At 42.5% G+C, this 14,879-nt stretch overlaps 3 protein-coding genes across 3 annotated transcripts; all 3 read left to right on the top strand.

Annotated features, from left to right (window-relative positions):
- Window positions 1-305: 305 nt before the first annotated feature.
- On the top strand, window positions 306-7,615 carry rbm19 (RNA binding motif protein 19). Its single transcript, XM_061768163.1, has 24 exons — window positions 306-473; window positions 561-743; window positions 832-945; window positions 1,033-1,074; window positions 1,737-1,974; window positions 2,173-2,438; window positions 2,519-2,578; window positions 2,673-2,751; window positions 2,872-2,943; window positions 3,040-3,246; window positions 3,338-3,468; window positions 3,574-3,701; window positions 3,773-3,869; window positions 3,966-4,076; window positions 4,153-4,353; window positions 4,422-4,491; window positions 4,574-4,713; window positions 4,792-4,852; window positions 4,993-5,072; window positions 5,146-5,201; window positions 6,163-6,279; window positions 6,362-6,467; window positions 6,574-6,694; window positions 6,789-7,615. Exons 1-24 carry the CDS (start codon window positions 438-440, stop codon window positions 6,869-6,871), a joined length of 2,799 nt encoding a protein of 932 aa, XP_061624147.1. The 5' UTR covers window positions 306-437; the 3' UTR covers window positions 6,872-7,615.
- Window positions 7,616-7,824: 209 nt separating this feature from the next.
- plbd2 (phospholipase B domain containing 2) lies at window positions 7,825-11,220 on the top strand. The gene is made up of 12 exons (XM_061768164.1): window positions 7,825-8,106; window positions 8,202-8,295; window positions 8,402-8,560; window positions 8,818-8,918; window positions 9,000-9,214; window positions 9,364-9,458; window positions 9,596-9,756; window positions 9,881-9,976; window positions 10,042-10,113; window positions 10,202-10,354; window positions 10,467-10,629; window positions 10,705-11,220. The coding sequence occupies exons 1-12, from the start codon at window positions 7,922-7,924 to the stop codon at window positions 10,873-10,875; spliced, it is 1,665 nt and encodes a 554-aa protein (XP_061624148.1). The 5' UTR covers window positions 7,825-7,921; the 3' UTR covers window positions 10,876-11,220.
- Window positions 11,221-11,527: 307 nt separating this feature from the next.
- zgc:158398 (uncharacterized protein LOC568894 homolog) lies at window positions 11,528-14,614 on the top strand. Its single transcript, XM_061768168.1, has 7 exons — window positions 11,528-11,685; window positions 11,953-12,129; window positions 13,160-13,424; window positions 13,523-13,616; window positions 13,782-13,923; window positions 14,006-14,137; window positions 14,223-14,614. Exons 2-7 carry the CDS (start codon window positions 11,968-11,970, stop codon window positions 14,241-14,243), a joined length of 816 nt encoding a protein of 271 aa, XP_061624152.1. The 5' UTR covers window positions 11,528-11,685; window positions 11,953-11,967; the 3' UTR covers window positions 14,244-14,614.
- The last annotated feature ends 265 nt before the right edge of the window (window positions 14,615-14,879 follow it).

The raw sequence follows: 14,879 nt of genomic DNA, 5'->3' as shown, positions 1-14,879 counted from the left end.
TGATTAATATATTGTAAATAATACAACACACATTAGTCAAACAGTTTTACACATACATTATTTTTTAAATGTAATTCATTTATTAATTGGTTTATACATTATATGAAATGAATTATAAATAATACATTCGTAATACGTGTATTATTAGTTATTCATTCAAATTAAATATTACACATATTTTACTTCCACATTTCAACTTTATATCTACGAATGACCTGACTCATATTTTAAATACATGCTCAAGTCCACTAGGTGGCGGTATCGCAACGAAAGGCAAAGAAGGCGATGGCCAAGAAGAAGAAGAAGAAGAAGAAGCAGAAGAAGAAGAAGCAGAAGCCTAACTCAACATGGCGACCTAGGAGGCTTCCACGCTCGTTTGTTGACAAATCTCCATTATCAAAGTTTTTGTGTCATTTGAGGGTTTGCAAAGCCAAAGTATGTCGAGACTCATCGTTAAAAATCTCCCAAATGGGGTAAGTAATGTGCCTGGATCCGGGAAAAAAGGACAGCTAAACATTACGCACGGTGTCAGTCGATTTGAACGTGTAACTTGTGCTCAGATGAAGGAGGAGAGGTTCCGAGGGATGTTCGCGGCCTTTGGGACCGTCACAGACTGCACCCTCAAGTTCACCAAGGACGGCAAGTTCCGCAAGTTTGCCTTTGTCGGGTTCAAAAGCGAGGAAGATGCGAATACTGCGTTGAAACATTTTAACAAGAGCTTCGTGGATACATCCAGAGTGACTGTACGTTGTCGAGGGCCTGTCGTCAGCTTCACAAGCGATTTTGTATTTTCCGTGGCCATTGGCGTGACACTTTTACGCTCCGTTGCAGGTGGAGATGTGTAAGGCGTTTGGTGACCCCAACAAAGCCAAAGCCTGGAGCAAACACACGCAGAACTCTGAACCAGACAAACCAGTCACAAAAACTAAAACTGCTAATAAAGAGGTGGGAAATTCACGGCGTCCATCAACAGAAGGAAAAATGGAATTGTTGGTTATTATATCGCGTTGTAATGATGTGCTATCATTTTAGGAGAAGAAGGTGAAAAAAGAAACCATCAGTGCACTGGGAAATGTAAGTTGCTTTCAATCGGGTTTTTGTTTTGTTTTGGGAGGCAAAATTCTGCTAAATAGGAACTCGTTGGACACAACATTAGGTACACCTGCACAGTCTAAGGTCAGCCTAGTGATTCCACCGAACACCCACCGGATTGTCCCGCAGGGTGCGGGGTTGCGTCAGATATAATGGCCAATCCAAAATGAGCTTTCGAAAGAAGAATAAACGTTTCTGAGTATGACGTGAGATCCAGTTGTCCGCCGCCAAGCTTTACCAATACAGTGTATACAGTATATTATTGTATTTATTTATTTAGATTTTGGGGAGATTGTCCCGTTCAATCACGTTTGAACACATTCCCAAAAACGTGCTTCTTCGGTTCATTGAAGACTCTTAAATTGTCGTTTTGTGAGATTGTGAGTGTGGCTTTAGTTTGTCTGTATGAGCACTGCAATTGCATGACGATGAGGCCAGGGTGTATCCTGGGGAGGGTAAGTGATATAGAAGATGCATGTATTGGAACGGTATACCGAGTGTTGTGGCTGATGAGTGTATTACAGAATGGAACGGGAAATCTTTAAGCTAAATGACATTGGAAGTTGAAACCACCACAACAACAACAACACCTACATTCGGTTTCATTCCAATCCTAACCTGTCTATATCCGTCGCGTCCATCAGCTGGAGGAGGATGAGGGCTTTAAAGAGTTCCTGTCGGTGCATCAGAATCGAACCCAAGCGCCGACATGGGCGAACGATACAGCGCAGCAGGCGGTCGACCCCGACGGTGGCAAGGCGAAGCGCAAGAAGCGGCCGGCTGCGGATGATTACCTCAACTTTGACTCTGACCAGTCAGAGGATGAATGTGAAGAAAAAGAGGAGGAGGAGGAGGAGAAGCAGGAGGACAGTAAAGATGACTGTAAGTTCTAATGAAGGATTTTGATAGATGATCGCTATCCATCTCAATGAGTAGCTGCTCAAAATAGAGCACATTGCAAGTCAACAGATTTCCCCAACCGTCTTCATATTTGTGGGCTGCATCCTTTGCAAAGTACCGGCAGTTATTCTAGCCAACCAAATGCAATCTGGTAGTGAGGAGGTTTTTTTTTTTTTACAGGCACCACTAAAGAAGCTCTGAAGTCCGGCTTGTCAGATATGGAGTATCTGCGCTCAAAGGTGGTGCGAACTGAGGAAGACATGGATGAATGTGAAGAGAAGGATGACAAGGGACAAGGGGATAAAGTGGAAGAGGATTTTGGACCCGCACAGCTCCACGACAGTGCTTACGAGAGCGGAGACCGAGATCAAGGCCTCGAGGCGAAAACCTCGGTTTCCTCTGAGAACAAGAAGCAGGGAAAAGCCAAGAAAAACAGGAAGCTCGAGGTGACAAATCTGTTTAATCTGCACTTAAATAAATGACCTTCATTCACTTCATTGTACAGTTTTCCCGGTTTTTGGTCCAGATGGAACCGACAACCGAGTTCACAGTGAAGCTGAGGGGAGTCCCGTTCAATGTTACGGAGGTGAAGACGCTTCCAATATTTCCAAAGGTTTAAAAACTCAAATATGGCACTTTGAGGTTAACGCCCCCATGATGTTGTCTGATTGTGCAAATAGCAACAAATTAGAGAGTTCATGACGCCGCAGAGGCCTGCCGCCATCAGAATTGGAAGAAAAGAAAGTGGCAACAGAACAGGTATTCAGTGGGAAGAAGATTTTCTCTTCCTGTACACATTGTGTGATTGGCTTACGTTTCCATACATCTAAAACGCACATTTATCAACATAGGGGCTTCTTGTGTGTGTGTGTGTTTTAGGCTACGTATATGTCGATCTTCACTCTGAAGAAGAGGTTGAAAAGGCCTTGAAGAAGAATAAAGACTATATAGGTGCGAGCTATAATCTCATGGTGCGAAGTAAAACGTTATCACGTGATCCTAATATACTGTACGCGTACGGATGTGCTCCTGCTTGTCTTTCTTCAGGAGGGCGCTACGTTGAGGTGTTCCGTGTTGATGCGTCAGGATGGAACAGGACTGACCGAAGGGACAAAACAATTGACCGAAACTTCACCAGGAAGCTGAAGGAGGACGAGGAGGACGAGGATGTTGCGGAATCAGGACGACTCTTCGTCCGAAACCTCCCTTACACTTGCACCGAAGAAGAAATCCAAGAAATCTTTTCTAAACATGGCAAGTTAAATCTCCACACAGATTTCCGGTGACAGCTTTCTGTGGAATATTAATGAATATTAATGCTCCCTTGCGTTTTGTATCATTGTAGGACCTTTATCTGAGGTGCTCTTCCCCGTTGACAATCTAACAAAGAGACCTAAAGGTTTCGCTTTCGTAACGTACATGATTCCAGAGAATGCTGTGGCAGCTTTGACTCAGCTGGACGGGCACATATTTCAGGTATGTTTGGCACGATGCTGTAGGATATTGGATATATTGTAGTGAATCACAGGAAGGTCAAAACAGCAACTCTCTTTTTTTTTTTTTCTCTCTCTCTCTCTCCAGGGCAGGATGCTTCACCTGCTCCCATCCACAGTGAAGAAGGAAAAGAGCGACTCTTCAGAAGCTAGTGGTCCGGGCTCCTCGTCTTATAAACGTCAAAAGGATTCCAAAAACAAAGCTTCGAGTTCCAGGTAAGCCATTCGTAAAAATGCTCTTCTGCTCTTTTGGTTTGCTGTCTTTTGATGGAATTCTTTGTTTTCAGTTCACACAACTGGAATACACTCTTTCTGGGCACAAGTGCAGTGGCCGATGCCATCGCTGAAAAATACAACACCACAAAAAGCCAAGTCTTGGACCATGTAAAAATGATCCTCCAACATACTGGACTTTCAAACCGAAGCCGTGCTTAACTTTGGGTTTTTCTGAAATGTCATTTGTTGCCGCTGTCGGCGCAGGAGACGAGGGGAAGTGTTGCAGTGCGAATGGCTCTCGGAGAGACCCAGATTGTCCAAGAGACTCGCCGCTTTTTACTGGACAGTGGTGTGAGTTTAGATTCCTTCAGTCAGGTACGTTTTTAACGTCGGCACCTGCGAAATGTTGGTCACTTTTCTTCTGGCTTAAGTTGCCTTGTCTGCTGTGTAGGCAGCAGCGGAGAGGAGCACAACTGCGCTTTTGGTAAAGAACCTCCCAGCCGGAGTGAGCGTGTCGGAGTTGGAGGCGGTCTTCTCCGCTCACGGCTCTTTGGGGCGAGTGTTGCTGCCGCCCTCGGGCCTCACCGCCATCATCGAGTTCCTAGAGCCCGCTGAAGCGAAGCGAGCTTTCGCTCGATTGGCCTACAGCAAGGTGTGTTTCAATTTGTGTGTAGCATGTGGGGACAACTGCAACTTAGTGGCTTTGCCTCCGTTCCACAGTTCCATCACATCCCGCTGTATTTGGAGTGGGCGCCCATGGGGGTGTTCGTTGCAGCCAAGCCAGCACCAGGTACCCTACCCCACTCTCCTATAGAGACGCTTATTATTACGATTTTAAATGAACAATAAATGTATGGCTCTGTTTAACCAAGTGAAAGCACAAGAGGAGAAGAAGCAACAGAAGACAGAAAAACAAGAAGAGGAGGAGGAGGAGGAGGATGGGTCTCTTCCAGGGTCCACACTTTTCATCAAGAATTTAAATTTCAGCACAACGGAGGAAACGCTTCACCAGGTACACTTTTTAAATTCATATAATAGGGAAAATAATGTGCATAATTCAAAATGTTGCTCATTTGTTTGGTTGTTACAGACCTTCTCCAAATGTGGCAAGGTTAAGTCATGCACAATCTCCAAGAAAAAAGAAAAAACAGGTATTTACATCCATTGCTTTGGTGTCACTGTCAATCCAAAAAGTGGTAAAACCCAAAAGCACCGCACCAATGCAGGTGTGCAGAAAAGACCATCACTGATTTCAGGTTCTCTTTTCAACAATACTTTCTTTGACTTGCAGGCAAATTGCTTTCAATGGGCTACGGTTTTGTTGAGTATCATGCGCCTGAGGCAGCACAGAAAGCCCTGCGACAACTTCAGGTATTTGCCCTTGTTTGCTCCCTCGTCTCGTCTGTAGGTCACATGACTTCTTTTTCTTTTGCACTCCTACCAGCACTGCAAAGTGGAGGAGCACTGCTTAGAGCTGAAGATTTCAGAGAGAGCTACAAGGTAAAAATACAAAGTGCCTTACACACTCGCATGTCGGGACACCATCTGTCGTATGGAGCGGACAAAAGCTTGATCCAAATCAAATCAAATCTGCAGACCCCACAATTGTCACTGAAATAAGTTGCCAAAACTGCTATTTGCCAAGGTAAATATTTACAAAGCACGACTTTGGACAGATGAGCCAAAAGTGGAGCTTTTTGGCAAGTCAGATACCAATGAAGAAAATGTACCATTCTGAATGAGAACAGTGAGAGTTGCTCAAATCATTTGATTGCTGTGTTTGCTTCAAAACGCTAAGCAACAAAATGATGGGAACCATCATTTTGGTCCATATGTTTTATTAGTTTTCTCCCCCCAATATGTTGGACCGCCAACGCTACACCTGGTTTTCATTAGTTCATTTGCACCTTTTCATTTTTTCCATTCCTTCTGTAACAATTTGGAGTTTCCCGTCTTCTGCAGAGGGATCCAAAGAATTTTGTCCATGAGTTGATGTTATATATAAATAATAAGAGGGCTGGTGTGCAGGTGTTGAGTTTCAACCATCTGTATTAATGTTACAATAAATAAACCCTTTAATGAAATCCAATACAATATGTAGGGTTTCTATAGTTATTTAATGGCCAATTCAGGTCTATCATGTCATTTTACAACAGCTTAAAATGATGAAACTGCGTAGCTCATCTGAGATCCTAAAATATTCCCACTTAATATCTATAATTTTTGTTTAGGATGGCACTGTCCAGTCGCTTAGTTCAATTGTTACTATTGTATACTGTATAGTACACGATATACAATTGTATGCAGTGTATACAATATGGCATTTTTTCAACATTATTATTACAGGATAGACCAAATGTACTGTAATGCAAAATGTTTTTGACAATTATGGAATATGCATGCATCGCTCCCACACACATCGCTTATCAGACCTTGCGTTGTTGTCTTTCGCTTTGCGCAGGACGTCTGAAGTGTCATGCAAGAAAAAGCAGGTGGAGAAGAAGCAAACGGGATCCAAGATCCTCGTACGAAATGTCCCCTTCCAAGCCAGTGTCAGGGAAATTCGAGAGCTCTTCTGGTAGCAGACGCACGTCTGTATATGACTGACTTTGTAGACGGGCAATGAGTTGATCCACTCATTGTTGCGCTTGTTGTTTCAGTACGTTTGGAGAGCTGAAGACAGTCCGCCTTCCCAAGAAAGCAGCAGGTACAGGCAGTCATCGAGGTTTTGGCTTCATTGACTTCATCACCAAGCAGGATGCCAAGGTTTGGGCAAACACACTGCGTTTCTGTTGAGAAGCTTCTCTTTCATGGACGGTGGTGTAAATGACCGTACATTACGAATAATAATATTCCCTTTTTTTATGTTCAGAAAGCATTTGCTGCCTTATGCCACAGCACCCATCTTTACGGGAGGCGCCTTGTGCTGGAATGGGCTGATGCAGAGGAAACAGTGGAGACATTGAGACGGAAAACAGCTGAACATTTTCATGGTACATTTATTTGAGCTACTTACAAAGTGCCTGTGTGATTAGTGCAATCAAGATACTCATTCTGATTACCCTTATCGTTTATTGTCAATTTTAGTGGCCAGCAAAAAGCAACGAAAGTCGGAGGTTCTGGGGGGAATTCTGGAAAAGATGGAAACTCCAGATGATGCGGAGGACTGAAACTGGTGGTGGGGCCTATATAGAGGCCAGCAGGAATTAAGGGGTTGAGAAACTGGTTGTTGCTCAACCCGAAGGTCGCAAGTTTTACTCCGGCTACCTCACAGTCTTGTTGAGGTACCCTTGAGCAAGAGCCTGAGCCCGCTGTTAAGTTGAATGTTATGACATCAGTGTGTGAATAAGCCATTCCAATACGTTACAATACATGCCATCATCATTAATCGTTATTAAAGGATGGAATAAAGTATTGCAGAAGCCTTCAGTACCAGGAAAGTAAGTGTGAAGAACTACACTTTGAACAGTCTTGAACTAGTACGTTTTTATTTAAAGAAAAACAAAATTAAGCTTTTTGTGTAATACAGATATGTTTTATAGAATGATTTAAAATCTGTTTTAAATTAAAAAAAAAAAAAAGTACAGTATGTGATCCTGTGTGCTGTTGTGTTGAAGGAGTTGACACTAGAATGTTTTATTTGGAAAGTAATGTTACCTTCTGGTAACCACAGAAGTGAAAATGCTGAAACCATAGACATTGTCATAGATACCTCATTGAACAGGTTAACCTATGCCACAGTTATTTGCCACAGAATTTGTACCCCCAATGGCTGAAAATATGACAGCGTCACATATTTTGGTGGCTGTAGACGCTCATGAAAGCATCAGAAAAATACGGTGGTTTAGTGCGTACCTATATCTGAAACATGCAAGGAGCAAACCTAATCAAATTAAAAGTTGCAGGTTGTTTTAGGTGCCTCTCTGTTTCCCAAATATACTAGTGTATGTGTGTGAATAGACAAAGGAGATATAATAGGGGCACTCGCTAGGTTGTCATTTTATGAAGTTCAGTCCGATGTTGGTTTATGGGACGACTTTCCACATCCAATATGGCAGACGCGCAGCTACTGGTCACTGGTTCGAGGATGCGTTTCGGTATATATGTCTATGGCTGAGAATGGAATGACATCACATCCGAGCACGGCTCTAGTCAGGTGATGAGGCCCCCCTTGTATCACGTGGCTTGTCCGCTCAAACATCGCCTACAACTGCATCGAGATGACTTTATTGTGCAGGTTTACCCTCGCTTTTACAATTAGTTGGGTTTTACTCAACAATTTGGTTGTAGCGGAAGTAAAAACGGCGGTTATTGACAAAAACACGGGGCAACTGTCGCTCTCGGATGGCTACAGAGAAGATTTTGTGGCCTGGGCTAACTTCACCGACGACATTCAAACTTCCGGGTAGGTTAATAACAAGGTTTTAAAACGTTGGTTTTACTTGAAATCAATGACGTTGTTGTGCATTCACCGAGTCCATTGTGTTCACCTGACATCAGCTGGGCTTTCTTGGAGGTGACCACTAGTGGTCAATATAATGACAGCATCCAGGCGTACGCCGCTGGAGCCGTGGAGGCTGCAGTCACAACGCAGGTCGGCCTGGAAAAACATTCCTCTACCGATGCTTGATTGCTTTGGGCCTTTTAAGATGTCGTGTTTCATTTGCTGTAAAAATGTTTCGGTGTCATTGCCGTTCTAGCTTATCTACAAGCACTGGATGAACACTCTCATGGGCTACTGTGGACCCTTCTCCAGACAGTCTGGTTACTGTGATCGTCTTAAGACTTTCATCACTATCAACCTGCAATGGATTCAGGAGCAAATTGAGAAGGAGCCAAATTCACCTTACTGGTATCAGGTACGTTGGATTTGTCTTCTGTGAATCAATGCAATGCAATGTCCTGCTCTGTTGTGGGTCAAACTGACCCATTTTAAAGGGGGGACAGTAATGTTATATGGTATGAAATCACTCTTAGTAATGACATTTTTGGACCATTAAATAGGCCACGTAACATTATTGCCATCCTTAGAAAGAAACGTAAGAGGAGGCTCAAAATAAAAACCGCAGGAAACGAATCGGGCTCTTTGAAATGACTGCTTTATTTTGCATGGCAGGTTCGCCTGGCTCTTCTTCAGCTCAAAGGTCTGGAGGACAGTTACAATGAAGAGCTGGCATTTCCTTCCGGCCCAATATCCTTTAATCCATTTGGTTTCCTGTAAGTAGACGTCACTTGCATGAAATCCAACAAACAAAATTCTCGCCAAATGACTTTGCCATGCCTTACATTACCAATCAGACTCTTCCAAATGGGCGGAGATCTGGAGGACTTGGAATCAGTTCTGAATAAATCCAGCCTGACTCGACCAGTAGGATCTGGCTCATGCTCTGCTCTCATTAAGCTGCTGCCAAATAATAAGGATCTTCTGGTGTCACACGACACCTGGAGCACTTACCAGTCAATGTTGCGCATCATCAAGAAATACACCTTTGCCTTCAAAGTTTCCCCGTTAGGTACTGTCTTCACTCTTGTTGTGCATTTAGTAAGCTTAGAGTCATGTACATTGTTTTCAAGGGTGACAAGGAGACATTATGAAGTGCAATTTTACAATGTATATTAAGTTAACAAGGAGCACTATAATAAATGCAATTTTTGTCCCCAGACAATATTATCCTTCCTGGTCGGATCCAGGCCTTCTCTTCCTACCCGGGATCTATTTTTTCCGGAGATGACTTTTATATCCTTAGTAGTGGCTTGGTAAGAGCTTCTTCTACTAGCAGTCGTGATACAATGTTATCCTTTTGCAGGGTTTGGGTTTTTTGGGGGGGGGGGGGGGGGGCGTTTAGCCAGTTGTTAGTGTTCCTACTTTTGAATGATTGACCATGTGGCTGCAGGTTACCCTGGAAACCACCATTGGAAACAGCAACCCTGCTCTGTGGAAGTTTGTTCAACCCACAGGCACGGTGATGGAATGGCTCAGGAACATTGTGGCGAATCGTCTGGCAGTCACTGCTAAAGCCTGGGCGCAGTTATTCAGCAAGTACAACAGTGGCACGTGGGTTACAACAATTATTTAGCTCCTTGAATGCACAAGTTGCTCATTTCAGAATCACACAAATCTTGACTAAAGAGTCAAATCAAGATTTGGATTTTCAATTTGGACAATACTTGCTTGGAAGGTACAACAACCAGTGGATGATCGTGGATTATAACAACTTCAGTCCAGGCGAGACCGACATCGTGGAGGACCTCTTGCTCGTGTTGGAGCAGATTCCGTAAGTCTACTAAGCTTTATTTTGTTTGGTTTCCAATAAGACATTCCTCCCCTTTTACATTACAGGGGTCAAATTGTTTATACTGATAAAACCGAAGAATTACTTGAGAAAGGATACTGGGCAAGTTACAACATACCGTAAGTATGGATCCATAATATTTGTTTAATGCGACTTACCTGTGTTTGCTACTTATGTGTATTATTTTTGGACCATACGTAATTGTAGGTACTATGAGGACATATTTAATGCCAGCGGCTGCAACGAGCTGGTGGAAAAGTTTGGCTCATGGTTCTCCCTGGACCAGAATCCCCGGGCTCAGATATTCAAGAGAGACCAGAAAACTGTTACAGATGTTGCCTCCATGATGCGCCTCATGAGGTCTGGACAATGATACCAAATAACTTTTTGTATAGTTCAATGTATCGGAATCTGTGACGTCCTTTCAGTTGTATTTTGTTGTTGTTGTTGTTGTTGTTGTTGTTCTGCTTAGATATAATAACTTTCAAGAAGATCCCTTGTCACGGTGCCAAGCCTGCAATCCACTTGAGAATGGAGAGAACGCCATCTCGGCTCGCTCAGACCTAAACCCGGCCAACGGCACGTACCCATTTGGCGCCTTACGACAAAGATCCCATGGAGGAACAGATATGAAGGTATTCATGGTTTTTACAATCTCCGAGTCTATTTATAGGCCTTTCCCAAAACACAGCGATGTCTGTTTTGTGCAGATGACCTCCTACGGGATGTTTCGTCGGTATGAGATGCTGGCCGTAAGTGGGCCAACGTGGGACCAGGTAGCGCCCTTCCGATGGAGCGCATCTCCGTACAAGGACCTGCTGCACATGGGTCAACCTGATAGTTGGGCATTTAAACCGGTTAAAGTCACCTGGACACCTTGATTGAAATAATGCCTTACATAAACATGGTTGTGCGGAAGCACAGTGGACGTTTTGACAAAGGGAAACAATAGCGTAAATGCAAGGTTTCTCAGGATTCTCAGTGTGTTGATTATGTTCTGGATCTTTTGCATTACTTGCTCAATAGAAGCGTACAAGGGAGATTTGAATGTGAGGTAATATGAAGGACCACACCTCGCCCGTACGATTGTTACATTGCTTTCTTTGATCATGTTTGAATTAGTGTTTTTCATTCTGGTTTGACAGATATTTTGATAATCATGATATGCATCTTAGATTATTATTTTTTTTTAAACTGTCTAAATAAACTGTCATTACTGCCTTGCATTTCTATTCATTCTTTTTCAATAGTGTGTCGCTAAAAGATGTTCAGAGCAGGAACTATATGCTGCAAATGAAGATAATGAATTTTTCTGGTGATACATTTTGGCTATTAAATACACACTGCACAGAAACGGATCTACTTGTCCCCCTTCTAAAGTCCCAAAATAAGAGCTCAAATAAAAACATACAGTACTTGCTTAATCATCACAATGTCATTATCAGTAGTTATCATATGGACCTTTAACTATCTGCGTGACAAGGTTACCACCGGTCACGTGGTCGCGGTCGCCCAACCAGTATACAGCCGTAAAACGGCGAAATTGTCGTAAAAAACGTGTCATCCTTCCAGCGCCTTAACTTTGTGAACTTTTTATCGAAGATAAGCAATATGCAGTTCATTGGGTACTTTTTTTTTTTTTTTTTTTGCAAAAATAACGAGGTGATGACAGGATCCTGCTCGATATTACGGTACGCAGTTTGCTAGATATGTATCGGCATATTATATGCAATCGGGTGACGCAGGCGTATTCCCCCCCCCCCCCCCCCCCTCAATATATTTGCATCCTCCTGCATTGGCAAAACGTGCAAACCAACAGCACACGTCTAAGAGTCAATTTGCTCGCTGTATTTAATTTTCTGAACACTGATTAACCCTAACACAAGTAAACATACGGTCATTTGACGAGACTTGACATAATAAAGTGACGTTTCTTTGTCCTGTTGACCTTCTTGCAGGTTTAATTGTGTTCGATGATGGCCTCTTGGCAGCCGGTGAGCAATATGAGAGATTATGTGTCCCAGAACCCTCCGGCCGTGACCTTTTTCCTGTGTCTCCTGACATTGGCCATTTCGTTCATCTGCCTCGGCTCTTACAGCTATAATCACACCCTGCCCAATCCTGACACAGCAAAGGTAAGGACTCCTTTATTTGTCGTGCGTTTGGAGACTGGGACATGTCATATGTGCAAGTTGGAACAAGCATGACTGAGTGGCAAGCGATGGCATCGCGATGCCACGTGATCACACCTTTCAGCAAGATCCTTTTGACAGTTAAAGGAAAAATTGATGCGGTCATATTTTGTTTTTCTATGCCTCGCACAATTATACTAGTGTGGAGTCGCCCACTGTGAAGCGGTTCCTTTGAGCAAGGCACTAACGCACAGTGCAATTATGCAACAGGTTGCGCGTATGTGAACTCTGTTGAGTATTTCATTGGAAAAAGTCCAAACCGTACATTTTCTCCACCTGTTGTCAAACGTTTTACACCAAGTACCAATGCGTGTTTGTCGAAAGCGTTGCTCACTTTCCTTCCTTGCTAATAATCCTTCCGCCGAACGACAAGCAGGCTTTTTCTTTGTCATCCACTCCTCAGACATGTTGCATCAGTTGCTATTTTTCAATTTTCAAGGGCAAAATGCTAACTCTTTCGTAGACAAAAGACAGGACAAAGCACTTTTGAGAATAATGAGAGATCCATTCAATAAAAACATGCGTGCAAGTAAACAGTTCAAATACAACCTGATGGCCGGTCAATAAGTGTCAACATATTTTTCCTGAGGCAAGAAATAGGTTATCATCTGCTTCATGTAACTAGTGAACCGCAGAAATCTTGCTTTGTCTCACAGCAAAGCGATAATGCAATATCGTGGAGGGAGAAAGAAGCAAAGTCTACTTTCTTATCCTCACACTAAAACAAAAGATTATGAGGTTCAAAGTAATATATTTTTTAACCAAAATATATTTTGTCAATACTTATTGCAAATATGATTTTTTTTTAATGATTATTATCATTTGTGTTTAAAAAAAATATATATATTTTTTTTTTTTGAAAGTGCTGTCTAGCACCACCGTTTCTGTAACTGTGACTGCTGAAATCACATATGAACACAACTTCATTGTACGTAGGCGCCAACCGTTATAATATTGCTGTTTTGTCTCTTAGGACTGGAACCACCTCCTCTCTGCATTAGCACACTTCCGTCTGTGTGTAAAAACCAATTGGAGTTCAGATGAGCCAGTGCCTCCAGGCCCATCTCATCTTACACGGGACAAAATAGATGGAGACGCTTCGCTTGACTTGCCGTCGCAACCCCCAACTGTCGTCAGTTTGCATCTCAAGGTTCCTCTTGCTATCACAACCAGCCACGGCCTTCCCAAAAATGTTGAACTTTGCGCAACCTTTACAGCCAGGCAGTTGCATCTTGGGGGTTGGTATTGCGTTTGAGCACTTTAGGGGGAAAAAAACCAAACAACAAACGAAAGCTATCTTGTATTTTTAATGTTGAGCGATTGTTTTTCTCTTCAGGCAATGAGATTGTGAAAGTAAACATCCATTCTGAAAATGGTACCGACGCCTGCCTCACTATAAAAGCGCCAACAGCTCTCCTCCCCATGAGCCAGTGAGTTCAGCTGCATGCACTCAAGAGTCTGTTTTCAACCTTGAAGTATGAAAATACCCACAAATAAATGTCTGGCCTCGTTAATTCATTGAGTCAGCTGTTTTCATAATTAGGCCCATTTAAAAAAAAAAAAAAAAAAACAAGAATTTATTTTTTTAAATGTAGACTTCCCCCAGAGTGTCCTGCATCTGGCAACAGCCGTTCATCTGTCCACGTGGAGGCAATTGACCAGACACCACCGGCATCACAAGCCTGCTACCGTCTTCTCTCCAGGAATGACCCCACTTTCACTGTCATGTTAACAAAGGTACCACATGGATGACATGTATCAATAATGCGCTCTGCCAAAGAACACGCGTCATCTGGCAATTTGTTTTCTTCATCTCTAGGAAGAGCAGTGGGTGTCAGTGAGACATCTCATAGAAGTCAGTGTGTGTCTGATAGGAGTTTGTTTAATACTTTGTTTAGCGACCAGCCTGACACATTCAATGATGCGCAGGAAGGGACTGGATCTTCAAAATGTAAAAGTTTCTTTTGTTATTATACACTTGTGAAGTATGACTAACTTTGTTTTGACTCTAACGCCATTATTGTTGTTTGTTGCAGGAACCTTTGATGGACACTTGAACACTTTAATCAACTGAATATTGAAAGATTCAGTCCAAGGCTGTGAGGAAAAACTATTCTACCGTCCAATGGGATCCTAATGAGAACGTTTTGCGCAATATGTACTTCTCAACAGGTTTTCTGTTTACCGTAGTCCAGTGTCTCAGATATTTGCTCCGTGTAAATGTTTGCCGACTTTAGAATAAAGTAGTAGAAAATTGTTAATTCTGTTGCTGTTGAATTGCACCTAATACATACTGTATGTATTAAAATAAAAAAAATCGAAATCAAGTCTTTCACATCAGGAAGTGGAAAAAAGCAATGTTTAATATTTAATATATTATTACATGTCTTTAAAACAGTTTCATGATTAATAAAGAACTTTTGTTAGAGTTAGCCTTTTAATTTTAATCGGTTCATTTTAGGTCAAACGCCAAACATGGACAGTAATGCGATGTAAAAATGTGATTGATTTATTTATTTATTTATTTACACCAATACAATTTTGTGGGACAAACTCGGAGACTAAAAATGGCTTCCTGTAGAAATGCATGTGATTTAAGGACTCGAACATTGGAACCAGAGGAGGTTCATGGGTTGAGTCCCGCTGCAGACACATGAAAATGTCAACTGGATGTTGGAGAGATGCTAGTCTCA

This window comes from Phyllopteryx taeniolatus, chromosome 3, assembly GCF_024500385.1.
Source record: "Phyllopteryx taeniolatus isolate TA_2022b chromosome 3, UOR_Ptae_1.2, whole genome shotgun sequence".
NCBI lineage: Eukaryota > Metazoa > Chordata > Actinopteri > Syngnathiformes > Syngnathidae > Phyllopteryx > Phyllopteryx taeniolatus.
The sequence above is the reverse complement of the archived record's forward strand: the minus strand, read 5'-3'. Positions and strand labels throughout refer to the sequence as shown.

Bases quoted from the DNA above. Each gene is read 5' to 3' on its own strand.
- rbm19 (XM_061768163.1), top strand. From the start codon at position 438: ATGTCGAGACTCATCGTTAAAAATCTCCCAAATGGG. The intron at 474-560 runs GTAAGTAATGTG...ACTTGTGCTCAG, and splicing joins TTAAAAATCTCCCAAATGGG to ATGAAGGAGGAGAGGTTCCG. The intron at 4,714-4,791 runs GTACACTTTTTA...TGGTTGTTACAG, and splicing joins CGGAGGAAACGCTTCACCAG to ACCTTCTCCAAATGTGGCAA.
- zgc:158398 (XM_061768168.1), top strand. From the start codon at position 11,968: ATGATGGCCTCTTGGCAGCCGGTGAGCAATATGAGAGATTATGTGTCC. The intron at 13,425-13,522 runs GTTGGTATTGCG...TTTTCTCTTCAG, and splicing joins CAGGCAGTTGCATCTTGGGG to GCAATGAGATTGTGAAAGTA. The intron at 13,617-13,781 runs GTGAGTTCAGCT...TTTTAAATGTAG, and splicing joins GCTCTCCTCCCCATGAGCCA to ACTTCCCCCAGAGTGTCCTG.
- plbd2 (XM_061768164.1), top strand. From the start codon at position 7,922: ATGACTTTATTGTGCAGGTTTACCCTCGCTTTTACAATTAGTTGGGTT. The intron at 8,919-8,999 runs GTAAGTAGACGT...ATTACCAATCAG, and splicing joins TTTAATCCATTTGGTTTCCT to ACTCTTCCAAATGGGCGGAG. The intron at 9,215-9,363 runs GTACTGTCTTCA...TTTTGTCCCCAG, and splicing joins CTTCAAAGTTTCCCCGTTAG to ACAATATTATCCTTCCTGGT.